Source organism: Hemicordylus capensis, chromosome 6, assembly GCF_027244095.1.
Source record: "Hemicordylus capensis ecotype Gifberg chromosome 6, rHemCap1.1.pri, whole genome shotgun sequence".
Lineage (NCBI taxonomy): Eukaryota > Metazoa > Chordata > Lepidosauria > Squamata > Cordylidae > Hemicordylus > Hemicordylus capensis.
Genome location: NC_069662.1, coordinates 7171651 through 7196750, shown reverse-complemented (window position 1 = coordinate 7196750; position 25100 = coordinate 7171651). Strand labels below are relative to the sequence as shown.

General features: G+C 45.5%; 1 protein-coding gene and 2 gene segments (V, D, J or C); all 3 read left to right on the top strand.

The window, feature by feature from the left end:
* The first annotated feature begins 6021 nt into the window (after positions 1–6021).
* LOC128329620 (immunoglobulin delta heavy chain-like) lies at positions 6022–10092 on the top strand. Its single transcript, XM_053261136.1, has 4 exons — positions 6022–6114; positions 6199–6564; positions 8797–9215; positions 10069–10092. The coding sequence occupies exons 1-4, from the start codon at positions 6069–6071 to the stop codon at positions 10090–10092; spliced, it is 855 nt and encodes a 284-aa protein (XP_053117111.1). The 5' UTR covers positions 6022–6068.
* Positions 10093–18503: 8411 nt separating this feature from the next.
* LOC128329619 (Ig heavy chain V region 914-like) lies at positions 18504–19114 on the top strand. The segment is given in 2 exon segments: positions 18504–18586; positions 18675–19114. Coding segments are annotated over 2 exon segments (483 nt in total).
* A 2934-nt stretch (positions 19115–22048) lies between these two features.
* On the top strand, positions 22049–22802 carry LOC128329618 (immunoglobulin heavy variable 3-30-3-like). The segment is given in 3 exon segments: positions 22049–22164; positions 22263–22567; positions 22737–22802. Coding segments are annotated over 3 exon segments (417 nt in total).
* The last annotated feature ends 2298 nt before the right edge of the window (positions 22803–25100 follow it).

Here is a 25100-nt window from a genome sequence, read left to right as displayed (position 1 = left end):
GAGAATTTAGCATCCTGCCATTAAAAAAAACACCCCACAATGAACGTTTCAGAGCAAACCCAAAGGGTTGCTCTTACACCATCACTGCAGCTGGAAGGAAAGCACCAGAATGCTCCAAGCTGCCAGAATCACACACTAAGCAAAATAGGCAGAGGCTCAAACAATGTTAGGCTGGGAAGAGACATAAAGAGCTGTGAGCTTGCTGTGCATTCTCATTAATGCATTTCGGACAAATGCTTAGTTTTTCACAGTGATGCCAGAAGCGTCTCCTTATAACATCAACCTTCCTAACACCCTAACTGCTTCTCACAAGGGGGCAGCAGAGATGCACAGAAAAGAACAGAAAATGTTGTTGGCCATGTGGAAATTAAAATGGAAATGCAAGTGTGCTAGTTTGTGGTTTCAGCCACAAGGCTGTTTTTTCCATGAACTAGACCTGATAGAATCACCAACAGGGAAGGTGTGGGCTGCTTTCATCAACATCACTACAATAGTCAATGGTCAAGAATACCCTTCCATTTTAAGACCAGAATGAAGGCTATCTCAAATTGGCTCAAGCTCCACAAAGACAGGGAATGGGAACCTGAGGCTGATGTCTTAACAGATGTGCCCCATGATCAGTAATGATGTTGTGCAATGTCACAAATTGTGCTCACTTCCATCTTGCCCTTCATGAACCCACACCATTCCTTGGTCATTGAGGCCCAAATCCAGATGGGAAGGATGGATTGCCTGGCACCAGAAAAGATGCCCACATTGTCGTGGTCAAATCCAGGTGTCATTGATTTCACTTTTAATGGGTGCTCCTTATGAGATGTGGCTCTCAGGTCAAATCTGCTTTCAAAATTGATCACTTTTGTGATTCTCCAGCATATAAGGCCTTGCTTACCCCAAAGAAGGTGGGGCACATCACAGTTTGTAAATGCAGGGACGGCATCCTCTTTAAAGTAGCTGTACATTCTCCTTGCTTGGCTACAGCTAGGGCCGAACACCCTCTCTCTCTCCCCTGTATGTCTGTTGCCACATTCCAGACAAGTAAACAGTGTGGAAAATCTTCTCTGAACAGCCTGAAAAAATCTATAGATATTTAACATGATATTTAGCATTCTTTTTCTCATTTCAGCAGCCATTGGAGGTAATTGTTCTTCCCTGAGACATAAAAGGCAAGCAGGTGATGGCTTTAGTCTAGAGAATGGCTTCGATGATGATGATGCTGATGATGCTGATGATGTTGATGATTTTTCCTTTTCAGTTGCCCAGTCAGCAGTCCAGCTGGTAGAGTCTGGAGGAGGCTTCAAAAGGCCTGGGGAGTCCCTCCGCCTCTCCTGCCAAGCCTCGGGTTACAACTTTGGAGGCCATAGTATGTTGTGGGCGAGACAGGCTCCTGGGAAGGGACTGGAATGGATCGCATGGATATTTGATGATGGGAGTCAGCAATCGTATGCTGACTCAGTGAAAGGGCGCTTCACCGTCTCCAGGAACAACCCTTCAAATATGGCTTATCTGCAAATGAACAACTTGAAAACCACAGATACCGCTGTGTATTACTGTGCAGCTTGGATTACACACAATGAGGAGAAGTGAATCTGAAGCCAGACAAAAACCCTTCTTTGCCTATGCCAGCTCTGAAAGCAGATTTGGGATGAATGAAGCAAATAGGAGAAGAGAGAATGATTGCAGAACCACATAAAAGACATTAAGTTAGGACAAAACTTCTTTTTGCTGATCATGGCTGAGTTCAGACGAAATATGAAACTGGATGTCCGTTCAGCTTTGGTTTGGCTAGCCGAATGTCCAAACCCTGGGAACATTTAAAAGAAAAAATGAACCTTTCATTTCCCTCCCCTAACTCAGTTTGTCACCATAGGCTTGTAATAAGTTACACCACAATAAACTGTATATCAGCGGCATCTGAGGTACATCCATATTGGGAGCGCAATTAGTCTTCACCTCAAACTGGAGTTGAGGGAGGAAGTTCCTCCCTCTCTCCGGCTCCTATTCGCTGCTTGGGCTGTCCTTCAGGAAGTAAGGAAGCCCCCAGAGACATAAGAACAGCCCTGCTGGGTCAGGCCCAAGGCCCATCTAGCATCCTGTTTCGCACAGTGGCCCACCAGATGCTTCTGGAAGCCACAGGCAGGAGTTGAGGGCATGCCCTCTCTCCTGCTGTGACTCCCCTGCAACTGGTACTCAGAGGCATCCTGCCTTTGAGGCTGGAGGTGGCCAACAGCCCTCTGACTAGTAGCCGTTGATAGACCTCTCCTCCATGAAGTTATCCAAACCCTTCTAAAAGCCATCCAGGTTGTTGGCTGCTACCACATCTTGTGGCAGAGAATTGCACAAGTGGATTCCCTGACTGCAGAGAGTCTGCTTTACAGTATGCCTGAATGAAGCCAGGAGAGCAGGGGCTGCAGAAACATGGGTCCAGTGGACCTGTGGTTATGTATATTGTCTGAACTGAGCACATGTTTAAGTTAAATCCAAGGTTTCAGGCTGGGAGCTTGATCATGAGCTCAGGTCAATTTTTCTTCCCATCATATTCTCCACTTTGGAATGGAAGATGAGTAGTGCGTACTTCCCCTACCTAGCTGGGACTTTGCTCACTTCCAAGCTCCTAGCCTGCAACCTTGTTTTTAACTGACACATAATCAGCCCACAGAAGCTTGTTCACCTCCTAAATTAGGGTCAGATTTGGGTAGAAGGGAACAGGTAGAATGAAGCAACTGTGGAGCTGCTGAGCACAAATTCTTGGATTTGTAGCGATTTAACTGCATTGTCTGCAATGGGACAAAGAACCTTAAATCCAATCAGTGGCATAGCGGGACTGCTGGTGGCCTGTGCGCGGCCGCCGTGGCCCCACTGACCCCGCCCCCACGTCTGATGTCAGATGCTGGGGCTAGCCATGCCCCCACGTCTGACGTCAGACACAGGGGCGTGGTCTGGCCTAATGGAGCCTGGAGGCTCCGTTCGGCCGAGAGACTCTCAGTTGCTCTTTAACTGCTGAAGGGGCCGCACAGCCCCTTTGGCAGTTAAATGAAGGCTGGTGCTGCTTTCGCAGCCCAGCCCAGGAGCGGCTCTTCCCTGTAGGGAAGAGCTGCTCCTGGGCTGTATGTACTGTGAAGTCAGCACCAGTCTTTTAGCTCCTGAAGGGGCTACATGGCCCCTTCAGTACCTAGTTAGGCTGGCGCTGCGTTCTCAGTGTGCAGCCAGGAGCGACTCTTCCCTTCCTTTGCAGGGAAGAGCCGCTCCTGGCTGGCACTGTGAACACAGGGCCAGCGTTTGTTTAGCTCCCGAAGGGGCCGTGCAGCCCCTGCTCGGGAGCTAAACTAGCCTCCCTGCGTCTGACGTCAGATGCGGGGGGGCGTGTCGGGGCCGCTCTCGCGGTCCCTGATTGGTGAGCCCCCGGGTTCTCTGAACCCGTTGGCCCAATGGTGGCTCCGCCCCATGTTATGATGAACCAGCTGCGGCACTAGCGCTGATGAATCAGTACAGCTGAGGTCATGAATAGTAATTGACCCTATAGATAATAAAACAGATAATGGGATCTATAGATACTGGCTGACATCCAGACCAAATGCAATAGAGGAAGTTCTGTTGAAATTAAGCAACCATCCCAAGTAACTCCTGAGTAGTAGGACTGAGAAAGTTAATCTGGATGTAAGCCAATTAGTCTGGATGTATTTTATGATGAACCAGCTACAGCACTAGTGCTGATGAATCAGTACAGCAGATTCCTATTGAAATTAAGTAGTCATTCACAGTAACTCTTGAGTTATATGACTGAGTATGGATGTAAGCTAATGAAATTATGTTTCATAATTCTCAAGATATCATGTGAGTGTCAGTGACCCATAGCCCAGCAGTCTTCAGTGACCTCAAAGTGACTGTTTCCTGATAATCTTAGTTTAGTTTTTCCAAACTCAGTTTCTAGTCCTTGAGGCTTTGCACTCAACCAAAAACTGTGCAGGACACTGGGGTGTAGCTAAACCTGAGTGACCCTTTTTCATTATAGCAGAGTGCACAGAGGCACAACACAGCAGAATTTGGTTAGGCATGCGTGTATACTGAGAGTAAAATAACTTGGAGCCAGTTCATAGTTTCAAATCAATATAAATGGTATTTATTAGAGAACTCCATTCTAGATAGGAAAGTGAAGAGATAGGATCTCTATATCTAGCTAGCTGGATGCAGATGGATTCTGCATCTCTGCATGCATGGTGCAGTGAGAGAGGAGCTTGCATGTTGCAAGAGAGAAGGAAGGGAAGAGGAACGGAAGAGGAAGTGGCAGGCAGGAAGTCCCTGAGATTAGCAGTCTACATATCAAAGGGATAGTATCAGAGTAGCAGAGAAAGGATGACCAATGTCTTGACCCTCTAGCCCTCTGACTCACTAGTCTGTCCTCCTATGTCTTTGAGACAAGAGACAGCGTATAGTCCTTCACTTCCAACACAAAAAACCGGGGGGGGGGGCAGCTCTTGAGGGGCCCCCAGCTCCAATCCTCTCTATTTCCTTAATTATCTCCCTCACTCCGAGGGGCTGCCGGGGAGAGGGGTGAACATGGGCCCCCACTCCCCTAGCGACACCCCTGGCAGCACAAGTGTCCTACACAGGTTTGTGAGATGTGTGTACTCCCAGTTCTCTGGGAGCAAACTACTAGGGGGGAGGAGAGAGAAGTAACTCTGTGGAGACAGGAGCTGAAAAGGGCAGCTTTCCCTCCTACCTTGCTCAAATGCTGTGTATGAAATATGGGTAGGACAGCACTGCCCAATCCATCTCCTGTCTCCTACACAACCACTTCTCCTATCACCTTCTTAAATATGCAAAAATTCATCAGAAAATGTGTGTAAGAGTGGCACAGGAATGCTTGATTGAATCCAGACGCTGAAGCCAGGGCTGACCATGCAATGAAGGGATCAGAGCATCCATTTCAGTGAATGAAAGAAGTAGGAGATATCAGAAAGTCTGGAGGATGCCTCTGCCTTGACTGTAAAGATTCTGGGTAGTTAGATCTGCCAGGTGGATGTGCCTGGCCTTTACTGATGTCACTATTATTTATTTATTTATTTACTTAGTTATTGCATTGCATTGCATTGCATTGCATTTTATATCCTGCTCTACCTCCAAGGAGCCCAGAGTTGTGTACTACATACTTAGGTTTCTCCTCACAACAACCCTGTGAAGTAGGTTAAGCTAAGAGAGAAGTGACTGGCCCAGAGTCACCCAGCAAGTCTCATGGCTGAATGGGGATTTGAACTCGGGTCTCCCCAGTCCTAGTCCAGCACTCTAACCACGCTGGCTCCCAACCCTGGGGGTCTGTCCAGGATGTCCCAGCTAAGCTCACTTTCCCTGCAAACCCCCTAGAGGCGAGTCTCACTGATTTTGAGAGTCACCTCACTGACTTAGTAAGCTCACACAGGTATGATGCTATCAGTGCTCTCTGCCTGCAAGGAGATAACCCAGAGCTCATAAATCTCAAGAATTTCACATCACAAATAAAAGGCAAAGCCATTCTTCATAAAACTAAACCTGGCAAATCTCTGGCGCCTGCTTTTCACAATAGGAAACTCTAGAAGATTCTAAAGAAAGGTAGCTTCCTGCACTACTCCTGTTCTTCTGTCAGTAGTTGTGATGTTTGATTACTAATAGATAATCATCCTTAACTCCGCACCTTAAAAGGTTTCACCAGATTGTAACTTTGGTTTGATCTGCAGAAATGGACTCAGAGCAAACCTGGTTTGAAGGAGTCCAAGATACATCTTGCAAACAAACAAACAAACAAACAAACAAACAAACAAACACACCACCAACAAAAAACTTGGAAACAAAATGGAAATCAAGCCATGCCGCCTTCTCCTTTGAGATTCTTTTCAAATGCTTTAGCTAAATCTCTCCAATGAAATGGCAGACCTAGATTGGGGAAGGGTGTCTTGGCAATCTTTATACCATACAGTCCATGCAAATCAGCTGAACCATTTCTCTTCCTTAAGGCCTGCATCAAATAGCCAAGTCAACCCTGCAGCCTCCAACTGCAGTCACAAAGGGAGCTAACCCTGCTCTCAACAGCATCCAGCATGATACATTCATTGAACCTTCTTCTGTTCTTTGTAGCTCTCTCAGGTAATTTTTTTCTCCCATGGTAACAACAGCATGTATTCTCTTCTGCATGACTTTCCCCTGATTCTTCATTTGTCTCATCTGCAGGCTGCCAGTCAGAGGTTCAGCTGGTGGAGACTGGAGGGGGCCTTGTGGTTCCTGGAGGCTCCCTTCGCCTCTCCTGCAGGGCTTCAGGATTCACCTTTACTGAGCATGGAATGCACTGGATCCGTCAGGCTCCTGGAAAAGGACTCGAGTGGGTGGCTTTAGTTTCCCAACCCACAGGGAAAAACCAGTACTATAACCCCAAGGTCCAGGGGCGGTTCACCATCTCCAGAGACAATGCCCAAACCTCAGCCTATCTGCAAATGGACAGCTTGAAGCCTGAAGACTCTGCCTTGTATTACTGTGCAAGAGACACAGTGGCAGAATTTCACTTCCTCCTGCTACAAAAACCTCAGGGAGTCATTGAGGGCAAACCAAAAATTCAACCCTTGCAGCCACCACCTTAAGTGGCACAGCAGGGAAATGCTTGACTAACAAGCAGTGTGCTGGTCTGTGATCGTAATAAAGGAATTGAATTGATTGACTAACAAGCAGAAGGTTGCCGGTTCAATTCCCCACTGGTATATTTCCTAGACTATGGGAAACACCTAGATTGGGCAGCAGAGATATAGGAAGATGCTGAAAGGCATCATCACATACTGCGCGGGAGGAGGCAATGGTAAACCCCTCCTGGATTTGACCAAAAGAAAAGCACATGGCTCTGTGGGCACCAGGAGTTGAAATTGACTTGATGGCACACTTTAACTTTATAGTCCGTGCAGGTGGAGGGAAAGAGGCAGAGTGATCTAAGTTGCCAGAATCGCACACAAAGCAGAATAGGCAGAGGCGCTGAGCAAAGTTAGGCTGGCAAGAGGCATAAAGAGAGGCACAAACTTACCTTTTCACAATTAATGCCAGAAGCGTCTCCTTATATCACCAAGCCTCATAACTCTCCCCCCACCAGCTCCTCACAAGGGGGCAGCAATCCTCTCTAATAAAACGCTTGGTGTCCGTCCGTGGATGGACACCAAGCGTGTGTTCGTGCCTCCCTTGGCGGTTCTGGGCATGCGCGAAGCGCATGCCCAGAACAGGCCAGGGAGCCACGACCGCCAGCACCCGGCGGACATCTTGGACGGCCACAAGCGTCCTTTGCATCCATAGCGGCAGTTTGGGCAGCAGCTTAGCACAGAGAGGAGCTCTGTTCCTGAGCTCCTCACTTCCACTGTGCGAATAATTTTTTTTTTCTTCGCCCGACTGCCACGGGCTGGAGCGGGTAAGGTGGGCTCGGGCAGCTGGGTGGGCGGGTGGGCGATAGGCGGGGGCGATGGCCTTCTCATGGGCCCTTTTGGCCCATAATCAATTGGGGGGAGGAGCGGGGAAGGGGATTTTGGAAAGCTGGGAGGGCGGGTGAGCGGGCGGCAGGAGGACAGAGGGAGGAGGGGAAAATGGGGAAAAAAAAAAAAACCGAGAGAGAGAGACAAGCAGAAAGGTGGAAGAAAAAGAAAAAAAACCACTTAAAGGCGGGAGAGAAAGCTAGCGCCCATTATCATAACGGGCTTAAAAATACTAGTGATGAACATAATAGAATAGAAAATGTTGTTGGCCATGTGGGAAATAAAATGGAAATGCAAGTGTGCTAGCTTGTGGTTTCATCCATGGGACTGGTTATTTCCTCAGTTATTTCCTTCAAAACAAGCAAAGAACAGGTCTCCAGAGAATTTGACATCTGCAATATGTAGTGAAATATCTGAGTGTGTGTGTGCATGGGGTGGGAGGGGGCGGCGGGAAGGGAGTTATTGATGTACTTCGGAATTTGGAGATGGGGTTCAATATGCAATGCAGACCACAAGGACTCAATGTTCAGCTGATGGAACCAGAGGGAGATAGCAGAAAGCTTGGAGAACCTCTCTGCCTCTCATCTTAAGTGTCTGGGTACAACCATATGGGTGATGTGATGGACTAGACCTGATAGAAACAACAGGAGAAGGTGTGGCCTGCTTTCATCAGTATCACTACAATATTCTCATCAATATCACCACAATACTCAATGTTCAAAAATACCCTTCCATTTTAAGACCATAATGAAAGCTATCTTAAACTGGCTCAAGCTCCACAAACCCAGGAAACTGGGTCCTGAGGCTGATACCTTAACAGACGTGCCCCGTGACCAATAATGATGTTTTGCTATGCCATAAATTGTGCTCGTTTCCAACTTGTCCTCCATGAACCCACACCATTTCTTTGTCTCTGAGGCCCAAATCCAGATGGGAAGGATGGAGTGCCTGGCACCAGGAAAGATGCCCCACATTGTCCTGATCAAATCCAGGTGTCATTGATATCTGTTAACGGGTGCTCCTTATGAAATGTGGCTCTCAGGGCAAATCTGCTTTCCGAATTGATCACTTTTGTGATTCTCCAATATATAAGGCCCTGCCTACCCCACAGAAGGTGGGGCATGTCATAATATGTAAATACAGGGACGGCGTCCTCTTTAAAGTAGCTGTACATTCTCCTTGCTTGGCTACAGCTAGGGCCAAACACCGTCTCTCTCCCCTGTATGTCTGTGGCCACTTTCCAGCCCATTCTTCTCTGAACAGTGTTAAATTAAAAATCTATAGATATTTAATATGATATTTTGCTTTCTTTTTCTTATTTCAACAGCCATTGGAGGTAATTGTTCTTTCTTGAGACATAAGAGGCAAGCAGATGATGGCTTTAATCTAGAGGATGTCTTCGATGATTATGATGATTCTTCCTTTCCAGTTGCCCAGTCAGCAGTCCAGCTGGTAGAGTCTGGAGGTGGCTCCAAAAGGCCTGGGGAGTCCCTCCGCCTCTCCTGCCAAGTCTCGGGATACAACTTTGGAGGCCATAGTATCCACTGGGTGAGACAGGCTCCTGGGAAGGGGCTGGAATGGATCGCATGGATATTTGATGATGGGAGTCGGCAATCGTATGCTGACTCAGTGAAAGGGCGCTTCACCGTCTCCAGGAACAACCCTTCAAATATGGCTTATCTGCAAATGAACAACTTGAAAACCACAGATACCGCTATGTATTACTGTGCAGCAGAGATACACACAGTGAGGGGAAGTGAATCTGGAGGCAGACAAAAACCTTGCTTTGCTCATGGCAGCTCTCTATCTGGATTTAGGGGGAAGGGAACAGGCGGCCTTTGGCCATTAAAGGGACAAAAAAGAATGAGTGCAGAGCTTGACTGCTGAGCCCACATTATTGGATCTTTCGTAATTTAACAGTGTTGCCTGAAATGGGACAATGAACTGGATGATTGAGCTACTGCATTAGTGCTGATGAACCAGTACACCTCCAGACACCAAGGGTAATTTATTTATTTATTTATTTATTTATTTTTATTTTACATTTATACCCCAGCTCTTCCTCCAAGGAGCCCAGAGCGGTGTACTACATACTTAAGTTTCTCCTCACAACAACCCTGTGGAGTAGGTTAGGCCAAGAGAGAAGTGACTGGCCCAGAGTCACTCAGCTAGTATCATGGCTGAATGGGGATTTGAACTCGGGTCTCCCCGGTCCTAGTCCAGCACTCTAGCCACTACACCACGCTGGCATCCGTATAGATGATAAAATAGAGAACTCGCTCTGTAGATACTGCTGGACATTTGAGGGGAACTTTCTAGACAAATTTGTATTGAAATTAAATGGTCCTTTTGAGCAGGGTTTCTCAACGTGTGGGTCCCCAGCTGTTATTGGACTTCAACTCCCATAATCCCCAGCCCCAGTAGCCTTTGGTTGGGAATTCTGGGAGTTGAAGTCCAATTACATCTGGGAACCCACACGTTGAGAATCCCTGCTTTAGAGTAACTCTTAGCAGTGGTGTAATGAGGGCATAGGGGGCCCTTGTATGCCCCCCCAAGAGGCACATGACCCTGTGCAGTGCCCCTCATCTCCTCCACACAGATGCATGTCAGCCTCCTTAACTGAGCATCCTGTGTAGACTGCTGAGCAGTGGGGACAAGGCAGACTACCCCAGGCAGCTTGGTCAGTTCGGCTGTAGCATGGGAGGCACCTGGTGTCTGTCACAGTAGAAGGGAGAGAAGCAGCAATCATGGTGGCCTCCGAAAGAACCAGAGGTGATCCCGGGGACCTTCCACCCCTCACTCATAGGCCCATTCACACAAGCATTGAAAGCAGCCGGGTGATTGTGAAATCCCTTCAGCCCAGCCTGCTCAAAGTAGGGTAGCCCAGCTTTTGTACACATGCTCTTCACAAAGGTTGGAAGACAGGATAGCTCTCCTACCTTGCCTTTCTGGCCATGTGGATCTATTTACCCTTTTGTACTCACCCAGTGGCTGGCCTGGAAGCAACAGAGAGTTGTGGTTAGAGGGGTTGCTGTCCATGGATGTTCCATTCTGCAAAGCATACTCCATGGCCCTGTATCCAGAGCCATATTTGCAGGGTTGGGTCTGCCTCCTGCTCCTTTATGGCCAGAGGGCAGCTGCTGCTGTCATGAGGCTTTCTGTTAGCCCAAAGCATGCTGTGAAGTCTTTCCCGTGTGTGCAGCTCCCTAGATCAACAATGGACCACTTGAAGGGCTTAATCATATGTTTCCTGGGTATACTTATCCAAACAGAGGTTCTGATCATGTGTTGACCAGAATTGGAGCTCTCTAGGTATGGAGCTCTCTAACCCTCCACCCCACTCACAAATGGACTCCTGAGTAAAACAACTGCGGGGGGGGGGGACTAATCTGGATGTCATCCATTGACATTTCATAATTCTGAAGATATAAGTCTGGAATTGCCCCCGAGTTTCATAGGTCAGCAGTCTCCAATGACATCAAAGTGACTGCTTCTTCAAGATCTCCAGTGGTTCCCCCCACAAACTTAACTTTCTAGTCCTTAATTATGCCAAGATTAACTAGAAAGTGTGTGCGGGTGGTGGTGGGGATGCTGGATAAAATTCAAAAGCTGAAAACATGGCTGGGCATGTAATAGAGGGATCAGGGCATGAATTACAGGTGATGACACCAGGAGGGAAGATCAGAAAGTCTGAAGAACCCCTTTGCCTTGACTGTAAAGGGTCTGGGTTCAACTCGGAGGCTGCGTGATGAGTTGGATCTGACAGGCATGACCGTTACTGATGTCACCATTGCATACTGACTCAGTAAAGAATCAGCTCAGAGGGACAATGCCATCATTGCCCTCTGCCTGCAAGGAGATCACCTGGAGTTCATACATCTCTATTGAGAATCGCATCACACATAAATGGGAAGCATCTCATCAAGCTATGCCAGGCAACTCTCCTCTAACTGCTTTTCAGTAGGGGGCAACACCGTAGGGTACAGAAAAGGGTGTCAGCCTTGAGGAAATAAAATGCCCCATCCTGCAGCCAGAGGCGTAACTATAGGGGGGGCAGGGGGGGGGCACGTGCCCCGGGCGCCATCTTTTCTGGTCACATGGGGGGGCACCGACATGACAAAAAAATTTTTAATTTTTTTTTAATTTTTTGTTAATACAAATGTTTCCTGCTCAGTGCAGCAGTGCTGCAGCAGTCAAAGGAGTGCGTAGGCAGCCCATCCCCCACAAGCGGTCCCTTCTGCGCCGCCCGCCCCCCCCCATTGCTTTGCTGGTGCCTGGCGGCCAGTCAGTGGCCTGGCTTGGCGGCGGCGGCGGGCGCTTGTGAGGAAAAACCTAAGTATAATGTAGTATGTTGTGGCGCGGGGGGCGCCATTTCAGTGCTTGCCCCGGGCGCCATTTTCCCTAGTTACGCCTCTGCCTGCAGCCTTGTGCTGAGGGGTGGGTTTTTGTCCCACCCCCAGAGCAGACAGCCACAGGGAGCGTGCATACCTCTGAAGCTGTCCCTCCCCTCCCCTCTTCAGTTGGTTTTAAACTGGCTTGGGAAAGGGAGCTTCATGGAGTGTCTCCTTCCCACTTAAGTGGCCTTTCAGGCCTCAGTGGAGCAGTGGCTGGGAGAGGTGTAGGAGCCGGGATGGCCGGGCTTGGCTAGGAGCCCAGCGACTCTCACCGGGATGGTTTGGCATTGGGGCTTTGGCCCCTGGAAGTGACTGGGGGAGTGCCAGCTGCGGGGATGAGGGTGAGGAGCAAGGCTAGGGTGGCCAAGATCTCAGAGCACTCTAATAAGAATGGTTGAACCTGCTCACCTCTTTAACTTGCACCCCTTTCCGGATTGAGGCTACAACCATGGCTTGTCAAATGGGCTTTGATGATGATGAATTTAAGCATATTGGACACTGGAAGTCCAAAGTGTTTGTGTGTTCATGTGTGTTAAGCTGGGCTGTGTTACTCTCTGGCCTGTTGCCGAGTGTTCAAAGCTTTTGTTTTTTTGGCAGGTGCTGGGGGAGCAGTGGCTACTATGCATGTTCTTTTGATCTGCGGCCATTCCTTTTTTCTGGGCCTACGAACGAGCCAGCACCTCGCAGATTGTAGCCAGCTTGGTTTGGGGTATGCTGTGGAGCCTGTTGCTTCCAGCATTGTGGGATTATTTAGCAGTTTGTGTCCCTCCTAAGACTGGGATGTGCACCTGGGCAACAATTATTTAGGTAATGAACTGGGCTCCCCCTGGTTCAACAAGCCTTGACCGAATTTGCCACTATCCATTGCTGGATTCCAGGGGAGGTTCTCATTTAGGTTGATGGGTCATGGATGGGTGTGATTTGTACTTGGCTAATCTGCTGCAGGGGCTTGTTGGAATCTTGGATGCTGGTGGGGTAGGAAGGTCAAGCTAGGTTCAGAAATGTCTGAACCCAGCCTTTGATAGGCCGGCACTGTTGTGGGGTGCAATTTATTCCACACTCAATTCACTAATTTGATCATTTAATAAAGTCGTGGCCCTTTTACCCAAATTGAAAAGTGTCTGTGTCTTCCTTGTGGCTGGGGGTGGGGTGTGGCAATGGAATGGAAGTGAAATGAGAAGGACAGTCAGTAGGCTGCACAGAGGAGTTGGCTAAGGGAGAAATATTGACTCCCAGGTTGAGTATCCCTAATCTGGACATCCAAAATCCAGAATGCTCCAAAATCCAGAAACATTATTGTGTTGAAAATTTTATCGCAGTTAGTTTTCATTACAATTACAGCTACCTGTAGTTATCGTAAATTCAATGCTTATACTTCATAACCTTGTGGGTTTCCAAATCCTTGTGTGTAAATCTTTGTAGATATATCATGTACAAACAACCACTTTGTATATAATTGTGCTTTGGCCTGGGGAATATCTTACAGTGCTCACACTTCTAGTCTCCCATTCATATGCAGCCAGGGCAGACTCTGCTTAGCTAAGGGGACAAGTCATGCTTGCTACCACCAGACCAGTATGAAATATGTATGTTCTTCTTTCTGGCCTGTTAGCTGAACAACTCCAGTGAAATGGAAGGCCCAATCTGGGGAAGGGTGTGCTGGCTGCCCTTATAACATGCAGCCCATGCAAATCAGTGGAACCATTTCTCTTCCTTAAGGCCTGCATCAGCCAGCCAAGTCAACCCTGCAGCTTTTGACTGCCCAGAGTCTTCAAAGAGCAGTCACACAGGAAGCTAACCTCACTCTCAACAGCCTCCTCCAGGATGATACTTTGTTTGATCCTGTTCTTTGCTGCTCTCTCAGGTAACTTTTCTCCCACAGTAAAAAACAAAACTGTTCTTCATGGCTTACCCCTGATTCTTCATTTGCTTTTCGTTTGCAGGATGCCAGTCAGAGGTTCAACTGGTGGAGACTGGAGGGGGGGTTGTAATCCCTGGAGGCTCCCTCCGCCTCTCCTGTAAGGCTTCAGGATTCACCTTTACAGACTATGCAATACATTGGATCCGTCAAGCTCCTGGAAAAGGACTTGAGTGGGTGGCTCTTGTGAGCAAACCTACAGGAAGTACCCAGTACTATAACCCCAAGGTCCAGGGGCGGTTCACCATCTCCAGAGACAATTCCCAAACCTCAGCCTATCTGCAAATGGACAGCCTGAAGCCTGAAGACTCTGCCTTGTATTACTGTGCAAGAGGCACAGCGGCAGAATCTAGCTTCCTGCTGGTACAAAAACTCACTGCGTCTTTCAGAGCAAACCAAAAGGGTGACTCTTACACAGTCAGTGCAGCTGTGCCAGAGGTGCCAAAGCAGTCCAAGTAGACAGAATCACATACAAAGCAAAATGTTTTATTGTTTTATTGCTTCATTCATTCATTCATTCATTCATTCATTCAATTTCTATACTGCCCTTCCAAAAATGGATCAGGGCAGTTTACACAGAGAAATAATAAATAAATAAGATGGATCCCTGTCCCCAAAGGGCTCACAATCTAAAAAGAAATGTAAGATAGACACTAGCAACAGTCACTGGAGGTAATGTGCTAGGGTTGGATAGGGCCAGTTAATCTCCCCCTGATAAAGAGAATCACCACATTAAAAGGTGTCTCTTTGCCAAGTTGGCAGGGGTTAGCAATAAACAAAGTCCTGAGCAATATTAGGCCAGGAGAGGCATAAAGAGCTGTGAGCTTGCTGTGCCTTCTCACCCATGCAATTGTGACAAATTATGCCAGAAGCATTTCCACAGAACAGCAAGCCCCACAACTCTCCCCTACCTGATTCTCACAAGGGGGCAGCAATGATGCACTGAAAAGAGTAGAGTATGCTGTGGGCATGGAGGAAATGAAATAGAAAACCAAGTGTGCTGGTTTGTGGTTTCAGCCAGGAGGCTGGTTATTTTCGCAGCTGTTTGCTTCAAAACCAGCACGGTATGGAGCCCTTGGGAATCTGAATCCTCAGGAGACTTTCCTGCAATATTATTTTAAAAGTCAGTGTAAAAGTAAACTAACTTTCCAATGTCTGGAGAGAATAAAATTGCTTAGAATGCATTGACAAGTATTTATCTTTTTTTTCCCATTGTCATTTTTTCTGTATTATTAAGTCACACAGTTACAAACACAGTCCTTAAATAGTGAAATGGCAACTTACTCTTATCCAAAACATAGAAATAGATTACTAATAATAATAATAATAATAATAATAATTATTATTATTATTATTATTATTATTATTATTATTATTACATTTATATCCCGCTCTTCCTCCAAGGAGCCCAGAACGGTGTCCTTAAAAATCTATCCTTAAAAAGCATTTAATGGCTTTTTATGGAAACTTAGCTAACTCATGTTTTCTGTTATAATTTGGCCACAATCTGATTTGGTCTTTATTGTTTTACCAGCTGTTTTCACAACCTGATCCATCACTTGCTCTATTATTTATTTATTTGTTTGTTTATTCGATCTTTATACCGCCCTTCCAAAAAGGCTCAGGGCGGTTTACAATTAAAACAGAAACCATTAAAACCAACAACAATTAAAACAGAAATATAAATATAAACACCAATTAACAATTAAGCCATCTCAAACAATTAAATAATCAAAACAATTAAAACCCTGAAAAGCAAGTTAGAACATTAAAACAATTAAAACTAATTAAAACCCTGGAAGGCCAAGCCAAAGGGTTATCTTGAAGGTCAATAAAGAATTAAGATTGCAGATTTCTGCTGGAAGTGTATTCCACAGCCCAGGAGCAGCTACAGAGACTCTAAAGTTAGGAACATAGGAAGCTGCCATATACTGAGTCAGACCATTGGTCCATCTAGCTCAGTATTGTCTGCCCAGACTGGCAGCAGTTTCTCCAAGGTTGCAGGCAGGAGTCCCTCTCAGCCCTATCTTGGAGATGCCAGGGACTCGGAACTTGGAACCTTCTGCTCTCCCCAGAGCAGCTCCATCCCCTGAGGGGAATATTTTGTAGTGCTCACACATCAAGTCTCCTATTCATATGCAACCAGAGTGGACCCTGCTTAGCTAATGAGACAAGTTATGCTTGCTACCACAAGACAAGTTCATTCATTGTTATATTTTATTCAATTGTATTATAAACTACTCTGCAGTTTGTGGTATAGAAATACTTAGCATTAACACAAGTTTATTTATTTATTTATTCTACATGTATATCCTGCTCTTCCTCCAAGGAGCCTAAATACATACATACATACATACATACTCAAACAGCAACTTTATTTGTTAGCCAACCCATAAGAAATTGTTCTCTGGGTAGCTCACAATAACATAATGGTTAACCACCACCCCACCCCCCCCAAAAAACCCCAACATAAAACAAGACAAATTACAATAGAAAATACAATGCACAATATTTTAAAAATCAATTTTAAAAATCCTGAGAGAACAGAAAGGTTTTCACCTGGCATCTAAAAGCACACAGATCTTTTAGAACAACAAAGTTCCACAATGTTGCCCAACGTTCCACTATCTGGAGCAAATAAAATTGCTTAGAAGGCATTGACATATTTTTACCCTTCTTTTTTATTCATTTTAATTATTATTCCTAATGATTAAGACAAACTCTCCTAATAAAACCAGCCCTGACCACGTCTTCCCAGCTGTTTCTCAAAAGGGGGCAGCAGCAATCCACAGTTTAAAAAGGAGAAAATGGGCAGCCAAGCATTCTGGCTTGTGGTTTCCGATACATGGCTGCTTATCTCCTCAGCGGTTTGCTTCAACAATAAAACAGGATAGTTTTCTCAGCAGCTGGTCTATTCAGGAGACTTCCCCAATTTTAAAAGCTATTTTAAAAGGCAAGGGAGCTTATTTAAAAGGCAACTTCCCAGAGTGTGCGCAGCCAATAAAATAGCTTAGAATGAAATTTCTTCAGTATTCTCATATACATTTTTAGAAATTAGTATTCCAAAGAAAATTAGAACTACAAAAATGGCATATGAGACAATGAAGTCTTTCACACAACCTAGCTGGGGAGGCGGGAGGACTGCCTTCCCCAGCAAACGAGTGGCCGCTGTATTCCCCTCTGACCCCGCCACATGCCGATACGAGTGGTGGCACGGCGAACCGTAATGCTGGGAGTGTGGAGCACTTACCCGTCCTGCATCCTATGGTGCATTACATTACATTAGAATAACATCCACACTCAGCATGGCTGCTCCTTCCCCCTCTGCCAGAAATGGTGGAGGGCCAGGGGTAAGTTGTTTAACCTGGCGGCGATCGCCTAGACAATCACTGCCCAAAGTTAAGTGAACCAAAGGTTCTCTTCACCTTGTCTAAACTCCAGGTTTAAAAGTGGGGCTTGGTGTGAGGGTCACGCTGGGAGTGACCTTGCTCCCACCACTTCACATGTGCAGTCGAACCCAGGCTCGGCTGCCCTAGCCTAGGTTAGGCCGAATACCCTTAATTTATTTTTATCTCAAGCATATTTTAAAACTGCAGTAAATCATAGCAATGAATGGAAAGAGTTCCTCTCAACAGCAGCATGCTTTGTGTTCCACATTTCTTCAGAATTAGTCAGTTCTCCCCTGAATTTCTTGAAAATGACTGTTTTTTTTAGTCTAGACACAAATATTGCAGGCAATCTTTTTCAGCATGGCCAAATCCCATAATGTAACTCATGTGGTAGCAAGCATGACCTGTCCCTTTAGATAAGCAGGGTCTGCCCTGGTTGCACATGAATGGGAGACTACAAGTGTGAGCACCCTAAGGGGATGGAGCCGCTCTGGGAAGAGCAGAAGGTTCCAAGTTCCCTCCCTGGCAGCATCTCCAGATAGGGCTTAGAGATATTCCTGCTTGCAACCTTGGAGCAGCCGCTGCCAGTCTGGGAAGACAATACTGAGCTAGATAGTCCTATGTTCTGACTCAGTATATGGCAGGTTTCTGTGTTCCTATGTTCCTATTTCTGTAATGTGGAATGTCTTTTGATTTCTGGTATTTCTCATCTAGTATTATGGCTGCAAGATTCATATGGAAAAGAATGATGTTACTCTCTTCCCATAAAGTACCTCTTTTAAATATGCCAATCAAAATATTTTAGGATGTAAGTTCAGATTGTTTTTCAACGCTGTATTAATCATGGAATGAATCTGTGACCCAAATGTTTCATATTGGCACAGAACCTCAAGAATGAATGTAGCCAGCCCTTCATCCAGTGCTGATCATTAGTATTTTGCCAGATTTTGACAAATCTATGAGAGGAACGAATTTATAAAATGTCTCTCTTAGTGATAGCAACACAGTATACCTGCAATCATCCCCCCTTAACATATTTCCACATTTTTGATGAGAGTTAAATTTTCATAAACATTTCCCACTTCTGTCTATATCCCAGATTAGTCTCTGAATTCTTGTCCCATTGCTTTCCATAGGTATAGGGATGAATTCTATGCCCTCTCCCAGATCATGTGTGCTCTGTATGCATAGATATATAGAGCTCGCCAGTAGTCTGTAGTGCTGCTCTTTTATCCTGAGGTGTATGTAAATGCAGAACCAACTTCCTCTTTAAATGAGCCCTACACTCTCCCTGCCTCAGCAACACACTCCTGTGTGCCTGCCCTGTGGCCACTTTCCAGCCAAGTCCTTTCAAAGGAACAGGAAGAGAAATCATGTTTTGGCTCTCATTCCTTTTCGTTTCAGTGGCCATCAGAGGTAATTCTTCTGCTCCCAGATAAAACTGGGAAGGATACGTTCCAGGGGATAATCTGAAGGGGTGTTTATAATGTCTCATTCCTTCCAGGCATCCAGGCACAGATCCAGCTGGTGGAATCTGGAGGAGATGTCAAAAGACCTGGAGAGTCCCTCCGTCTCTCCTGCCGAGGCTCTGGATATACCTTCAGCAGCTACTGGATGAGCTGGGTGAGGCAGGCTCCTGGGAAAGGCCTGGAATGGATTGCACGGATAAGCAGTGGTGGTGGGAGCTCACAGTATTACTCCAACTCCGTGAAAGGGCGCTTCACCATCTCCAGGGATGATTCCAACAGCCTGCTGTATCTGCAAATGAACAACCTGAAAGCCGAGGACACTGCCATGTATTACTGTGCAAGAGACACAGTGAGAGGAAGTGAATCTGGAGCCAGACAAAAACATTTCTTTGCTTCTGACAACTCAGCTGAGTCACCTGGAGAGGAACCGTTTGAATGCAGTGGCTGCGATTCGACCTGTTTACATCGGCGTTGATTTCAATGCATCATATTAAAAGGGACAATGAACCTTAAATCCTTTTAACTACCATATTTACCTGAATCCAAGATTAGCCCCCCCCCCAAAAAAAATTGATGTTAGAAATTGGGGGTTCATCTTAAATTCAGGGTCCTGTTACTTTGGGATAATCTGCATTTAACCTCTGTTTTTTAAGAGGGTCATCTAAAAAACTTCAGAGTTGTCTATTTGGGCAAATACAGTATTTGAGGAAATCGCGTGGGCATTAGAACACTACAAGTAAAGTTTGCTTTCTATCCTGTGGTGACTCAGCTACTGCACTAGAGCTCAGCTGTGTTCATCAATCAAAACTTCTCCAATTTTAACCAACTACAAATAATAAAACAGGTAATGGCTTTATAGAGAATAAACACATCTTTCATAATTCTCATGATATTCATCCTCCACTGTCCAGGTGTTCCATATCCCAGCAGTTGTTATTTATTTGTGAAAACATTTCTCTGCCTTTTTCTTGGGATTGAAGGCTACAAACATCACCTAGGATTTCCCTATCCAGGTGTTGTGATAATACGTTGTGAAGACCCCTTTCAAATATGTTGTTTTTCCTCGAATATACAGAATGTAGAGTATCTGAAGAAAATTTTCATGTATGCCTTATTTAATTAGTTGATCTAACAATCCATTATGACTGAATCTAAACAGATGCATGCATTTTTAGTGCAAGTTTAATGTGTGTATTTAATGTATTATATTTTCTCAAATCTAGAAAATGCACAGAATCTGTATTTGATAAAATTTGATCTACTGGGGCACAGGAGGTGCCGGAAATCTGCTTTCCATTACAAATTTTGGGAAGAGAGGAATTCAGTAGCATCTCTACCTGGAGAATCCCTCTGCCTCTCCTATAAAGGGCTGGCACAATTTTAAGGGCTCTTAAAATTAAAAAATGAGTTGGTCTGACAGGATCACCAAGAGGGCCAGAGTGAATTGTCTTAGGAACATAGGAAGTTGCCTTATACTGAATCAGACCACTGGTCCATCTAGCTCAGTATTATCTAGATCAGGCCTACTTTCATAATATTGTGAGCCCTTTGGGGACAGGGAGCCAATTTATATCTATCTATCTATGTAAACCACTTTGGGAGCTTTTGTTGAAAAGCTGTATATACATATTCATCATCTTCACCTCAACTTTGTGCCCCCCTGGCTGTTTTTGGACTACAACTCCCATAATCCCCAGCCACAGTGGCCAATAGCCAGGGATTATGGAGTTGTAGGCCAACATCTGCAGGATGGCCAAAGCTGAGCAGGCCTGATCTAGATGGATTGGCAGTGATGCTTGAAGGTTTTTGACCATGAGTCTTCCCCAGCAATTCCAGGAGATGCCAGGGATTGAACCTGGGATCTGTGTGCAGTGCAGATGCTATACATCTGAGCTATGATTCCCATCCCTCTCTTTATCAACAGCACTCTGATATATTATACTGAGCCTTTAAAGGGTCAGTTACAAATATACAAGAACAATTCTGCCAGGACACTCTGTCAGCAGAGACACAGTTGAGACCTCCAAGATATCTCCCAATTATCTCTTCACTTTTTATAGGAGAAGCATTGCTTCATAAAACCAGCCTTTACTACCTCTGTACCACAGCCACAGACTGGCAGTGGCTTCTCCAAGGTTGCAGGCAGGAATCTCTCTTGGAACCTATATGCTCTTCCCAGAGCGGCACCATACCCTAAGGGAAATATCTTACAGTGCTCACACGTTTAGTCTACCATTCATATGCAACCAAGATGGACCCTGCTTAGCAAAGGGGATAAGTCATGCTTGCTAACACAAGACTAGATCTCCTCCAATAATGTAACTTGTAGAGTGAAAAGAAATGCTTGGAATATATTGACTTACTTTGGTATTAAAAATAAGAAGTGGGTGGGATATACAAAACTTCATGAAGTTATGGAATCACAGAGTTGGGGACAGATTGGACATAATGGGAGAGGAAAGCCAGTCTTGTGGTAGCAAGCATGACTTATCCCCCTAGGTAAGCAGGGTCTGCTCTGGTTGCATTTGCATGGGAGACCACATGTGAGCACTGTAAGATATTCCCCTTAAGGGATGGAGCTGCTCTGAGACGAACAGAAGGTTTCAAGTTCCTTCCATGGCTTTTCCAAGATAGAGCTCAGAGAGATTCTTGCCTGCAACCTTGGAGAAGCCACTGTGAAGACAATACTGAGCTAGATAGACCAATGGCCTGCCTCAACAGCTTCCTATGTTCCTATGTAATCTAGTTCAAAACCCTGCCAGATTAAAGAAATCCAGTGCCAGACAATCCCCAACAGATGGTAGGCCAGGATTTACTCAAAGACCTTTAGTGAGAGACAGACCAACCACCTGCTACACAATTCACTCCATTATCAAATTGCTCTTACATTTGATATGACCCAGAGACCAACCCAGATGACCCAGAGACCAACTTAGCTACCACCTTCTGAACCAGCTGTATTTTCTGGCCTACATACAAGGGCAGCCCCACATAGAGCACATTGCAGTAATCCAGTCTGGAGGTTACCAGCAGATGTACCACCGTTTTGAAGTCATTCATCTCAAGAAAGACACAGCTGAAATATCAGCCAAAGCTGATAGAAGGCACTTCTGGCCACTGTCTCAACCTGGCACACCAGGGAGTTGCTCAGATCCAGAAGCACCCCTACACTGCGTAGGAATGAGGAATGGAGTGAAATGGTGACTTCTTATGACTTGGAAACTAAGGCTTTATGAATGCCTGAAAAAGCATTCTTGATTTTTGCAAATCATGTGTACAGTGCATGCACAGAGAGGTAATTACTGCAACAGCCCTGGGTTGTTTCTCTTTTATCCCAAGATTTATGTAAATGAAGGCCCAACTTCCTGCTTAAATCAGCCATACATACTCCTGCTGCCCCAGCCACAACCAGAGACACAACCCTTGTGTGACTGAGATCACCTCCCAGTCCATCCTTCTCAAAGCAACAGAAAGAAAAAATGATATTGTGGCTCCATTTTGTATTCTTGTTTGTGCTCTTTAAAGGTAATTTTTCTTTCTTGAAAAATAATGAGCAAATAAGAAAATAGTTACATTGTCAGGATTAACCTGAAAGGGGACCTCTCATCTCTCTTTCTTTCTAGATGTCCAGTCACAGGTACGGTTGGAAGAGTCTGGAGGGGATGTAAAGAGGCCTGGAGAGTCTGTCCGCCTCTCCTGCCAAGCCTCTGGGTTCACCTTCAGTAGCTATTACATGGCTTGGGTGAGGCAGGCTCATGGGAAAGGACTGGAATGGATTGCATATATAACCAATACCGGGAGCTCACAGTATTACGCTGACTCTGTGAAAGGACGCTTCACCATCTCCAGGAACAATCCCGCCAACATGCTGTATCTGCAAATGAACAGCCTGAAAGCTGAGGACACTGCCATGTATTACTGTGCGAGAGACACAGTGAGAGGAAGTGAATCTGAAGTCTGGCAAAAACCCTCCTTTGCTGCTGGCAGCTCTGCGAGCTGATGCAGCTGCCATAGATGGGGAAACTGGGAGAAGGAGCCAGTGCACAGCCCAGATGGATCCAGACTCTATGGATTTAAGTTTAACTTTCCTTCGTGGTCTGAAATGGGACAGTACCATAGCCTACTGTAACTATTTTAATAGTTGGTGGAATAGTATAGCATGAAGAAACCTAATGTTATCTTTCCTGTTTCCTATTGTAGAAGTGAGGTGACACGTATGCTGATCAACCGGGTAATTGGATCCTTGGCTCATGACAACCTTCTTCCTCCAGTGCCAAAAAGCAAATGTCACAGTGGCTTTTGGTGACATCAGAGTGTTGATGTTAGTGTTCTCAAACTTTCTTGGGCAGTTTAGACCAACCATGCAATAAGAGATGTGAATGTGTGTGTCACCCCACAGCCACATAATCCCACGGAGGGCGGAATACATATACGCATGTCCATTTTGCAGGGCACTTGGAGCTGGTCAGAAAAGAAGCTAGAGATGGCACACAACGTGAAATGCAGTCATTACATCCTGTGAGTGTGTCATAGGTTGTTTGCCTCTGTTTCCTCCTGGGCAACTGTTAGGCAGGTCACCTTAAGTGGCTCAGCTGGGAAATGCTTGACTAACAAGCAGAAGGATGCCGGTTTGAATCCTGACTGGTACTATATTGGGCAGCAGTGATGTAGGAACATGCTGAAAGGCATCATCTCAGACTGTTCGGGAGGAGGCAATGGTAAACCCTCCCCCCCGTATTCTACCAAAGAAAACCACAGGACTCTGTGGGCGCCAGGAGTCAAAATCTCCAAAAGTGTTTTAAATTATGTCTCCAAATGATGTTTCACCTGATGGAATCAGGAAGAGACAACAGAACATTTGGAGAACATTTGGAGATAGGGACAGATGGACCTCTTAATTTTCATTGCATCTGAATTCCACCAATTCTCCTACTATTTCTGTTCTGACCGCTCCCACTAAGAATCCAAGACTTCTTTTTCGAATACCCACAAATGCATTTACATTCATATATTTTCAAGGATGTTCATATATTTTGTACCCAAAGAGTTATTGTGGTATATTGTATTGAGTCTGTAAAGGGTTGATGGATCATCTCTACAGACGTTTCCACTGGGACAATCTGCCCCAGGAGAGACCACATGGATCTCCAAAATCTCTCCCAATTCTCACTTCACATATTAGTATTACTTCGTAAAACCAGCCCTGACCAAGTCTTCTCCAGCTGCTTCTGAAAAGCGGCAGCAGTGATCCACAGAGTAGAAGATGGGTAGCTGAGCATGCCAACTTGTGGTTTCAGCTGCATGGCTCTTATCTCCTCAACTGTTTACTCTAAAAATAACACTGGATAGTTTTGGCAATGGTTGGTCTATTCTGGAAACTATCCCAGTTTGTAAAGTTATCTCAAAAGACAGCGGGGAGTTACTTGACTTGCAACTGTGGCACAAACAAAATGGCTTAGAAAGCATGTACATTCACTTTTTTAACCATTATTGTTATTAGAAAGAAAAATAGAACTGACTTCTTCTGAAAACAATGTGATTTGTGTTCCAGATTTCTCTAAAATTAGTCGATTCTTCCACAAATTACATGAAAATGAGTCTTTCCCTAGTCTAAGTACAGACAGTGTAGGTACAGACATTGTGGGCAAGGTGTGGGGTGGTGGAACATAGAAACATAGGGAGCTGCCATATACTGAGTCAGACCATAGGTCCATCTACCTCACTATTGTCTACATAGACTGGCAGTGGCTTCTCCAAGGTTGCAGGCAGGAATGTCTCTCAGCCCTATCTTGGAGATGCCAGGAGGGAACATGGAACCTATATGCTCTTCCCAGAGCAGCTCCATACCCTAAGGGAAATATCTTACAGTGCTCACATGTTTAGTCTCCCATTCATGTGCAATCAGGGTGGACCCTGCTTAGCAAAGGGGACAAGTCATGCTTGCTAACACAAGACTAGATCTCCTCCAATAATGTAATTTGTAGAGTGAAAAGAAATGCTTGGAATATATTGACTTACTTTGGTATTAAAAATAAGAAGTGGGTGGGATATACAAAACTTCATGAAATTATGGAATCACAGAGTTGGGGACAGATTGGACATAATGGGAGAGGAAAGCCGGTCTTGTGGTAGCAAGCATGACTTGTCCCTCTAGCTAAGAAGGGTCTGCTCTGGTTGCATTTGCATGGGAGACCACATGTGAACACTGTAAGATATTCCCCTTAAGGGATGGAGCTGCTCTGAGACGAACAGAAGGTTTCAAGTTCCTTCCATGGCTTTTCCAAGATAGGGCTCAGAGAGATTCTTGCCTGCAACCTTGGAGAAGCCACTGTGAAGACAATACTGAGCTAGATAGACCAATGGCCTGACTCAGTGTACAACAGCTTCCTATATTCCTATGTAATCTAGTTCAAAACCCTGCCGGATTCAGGAAATCCAGTGCCAGACAATCCCCAACAGAT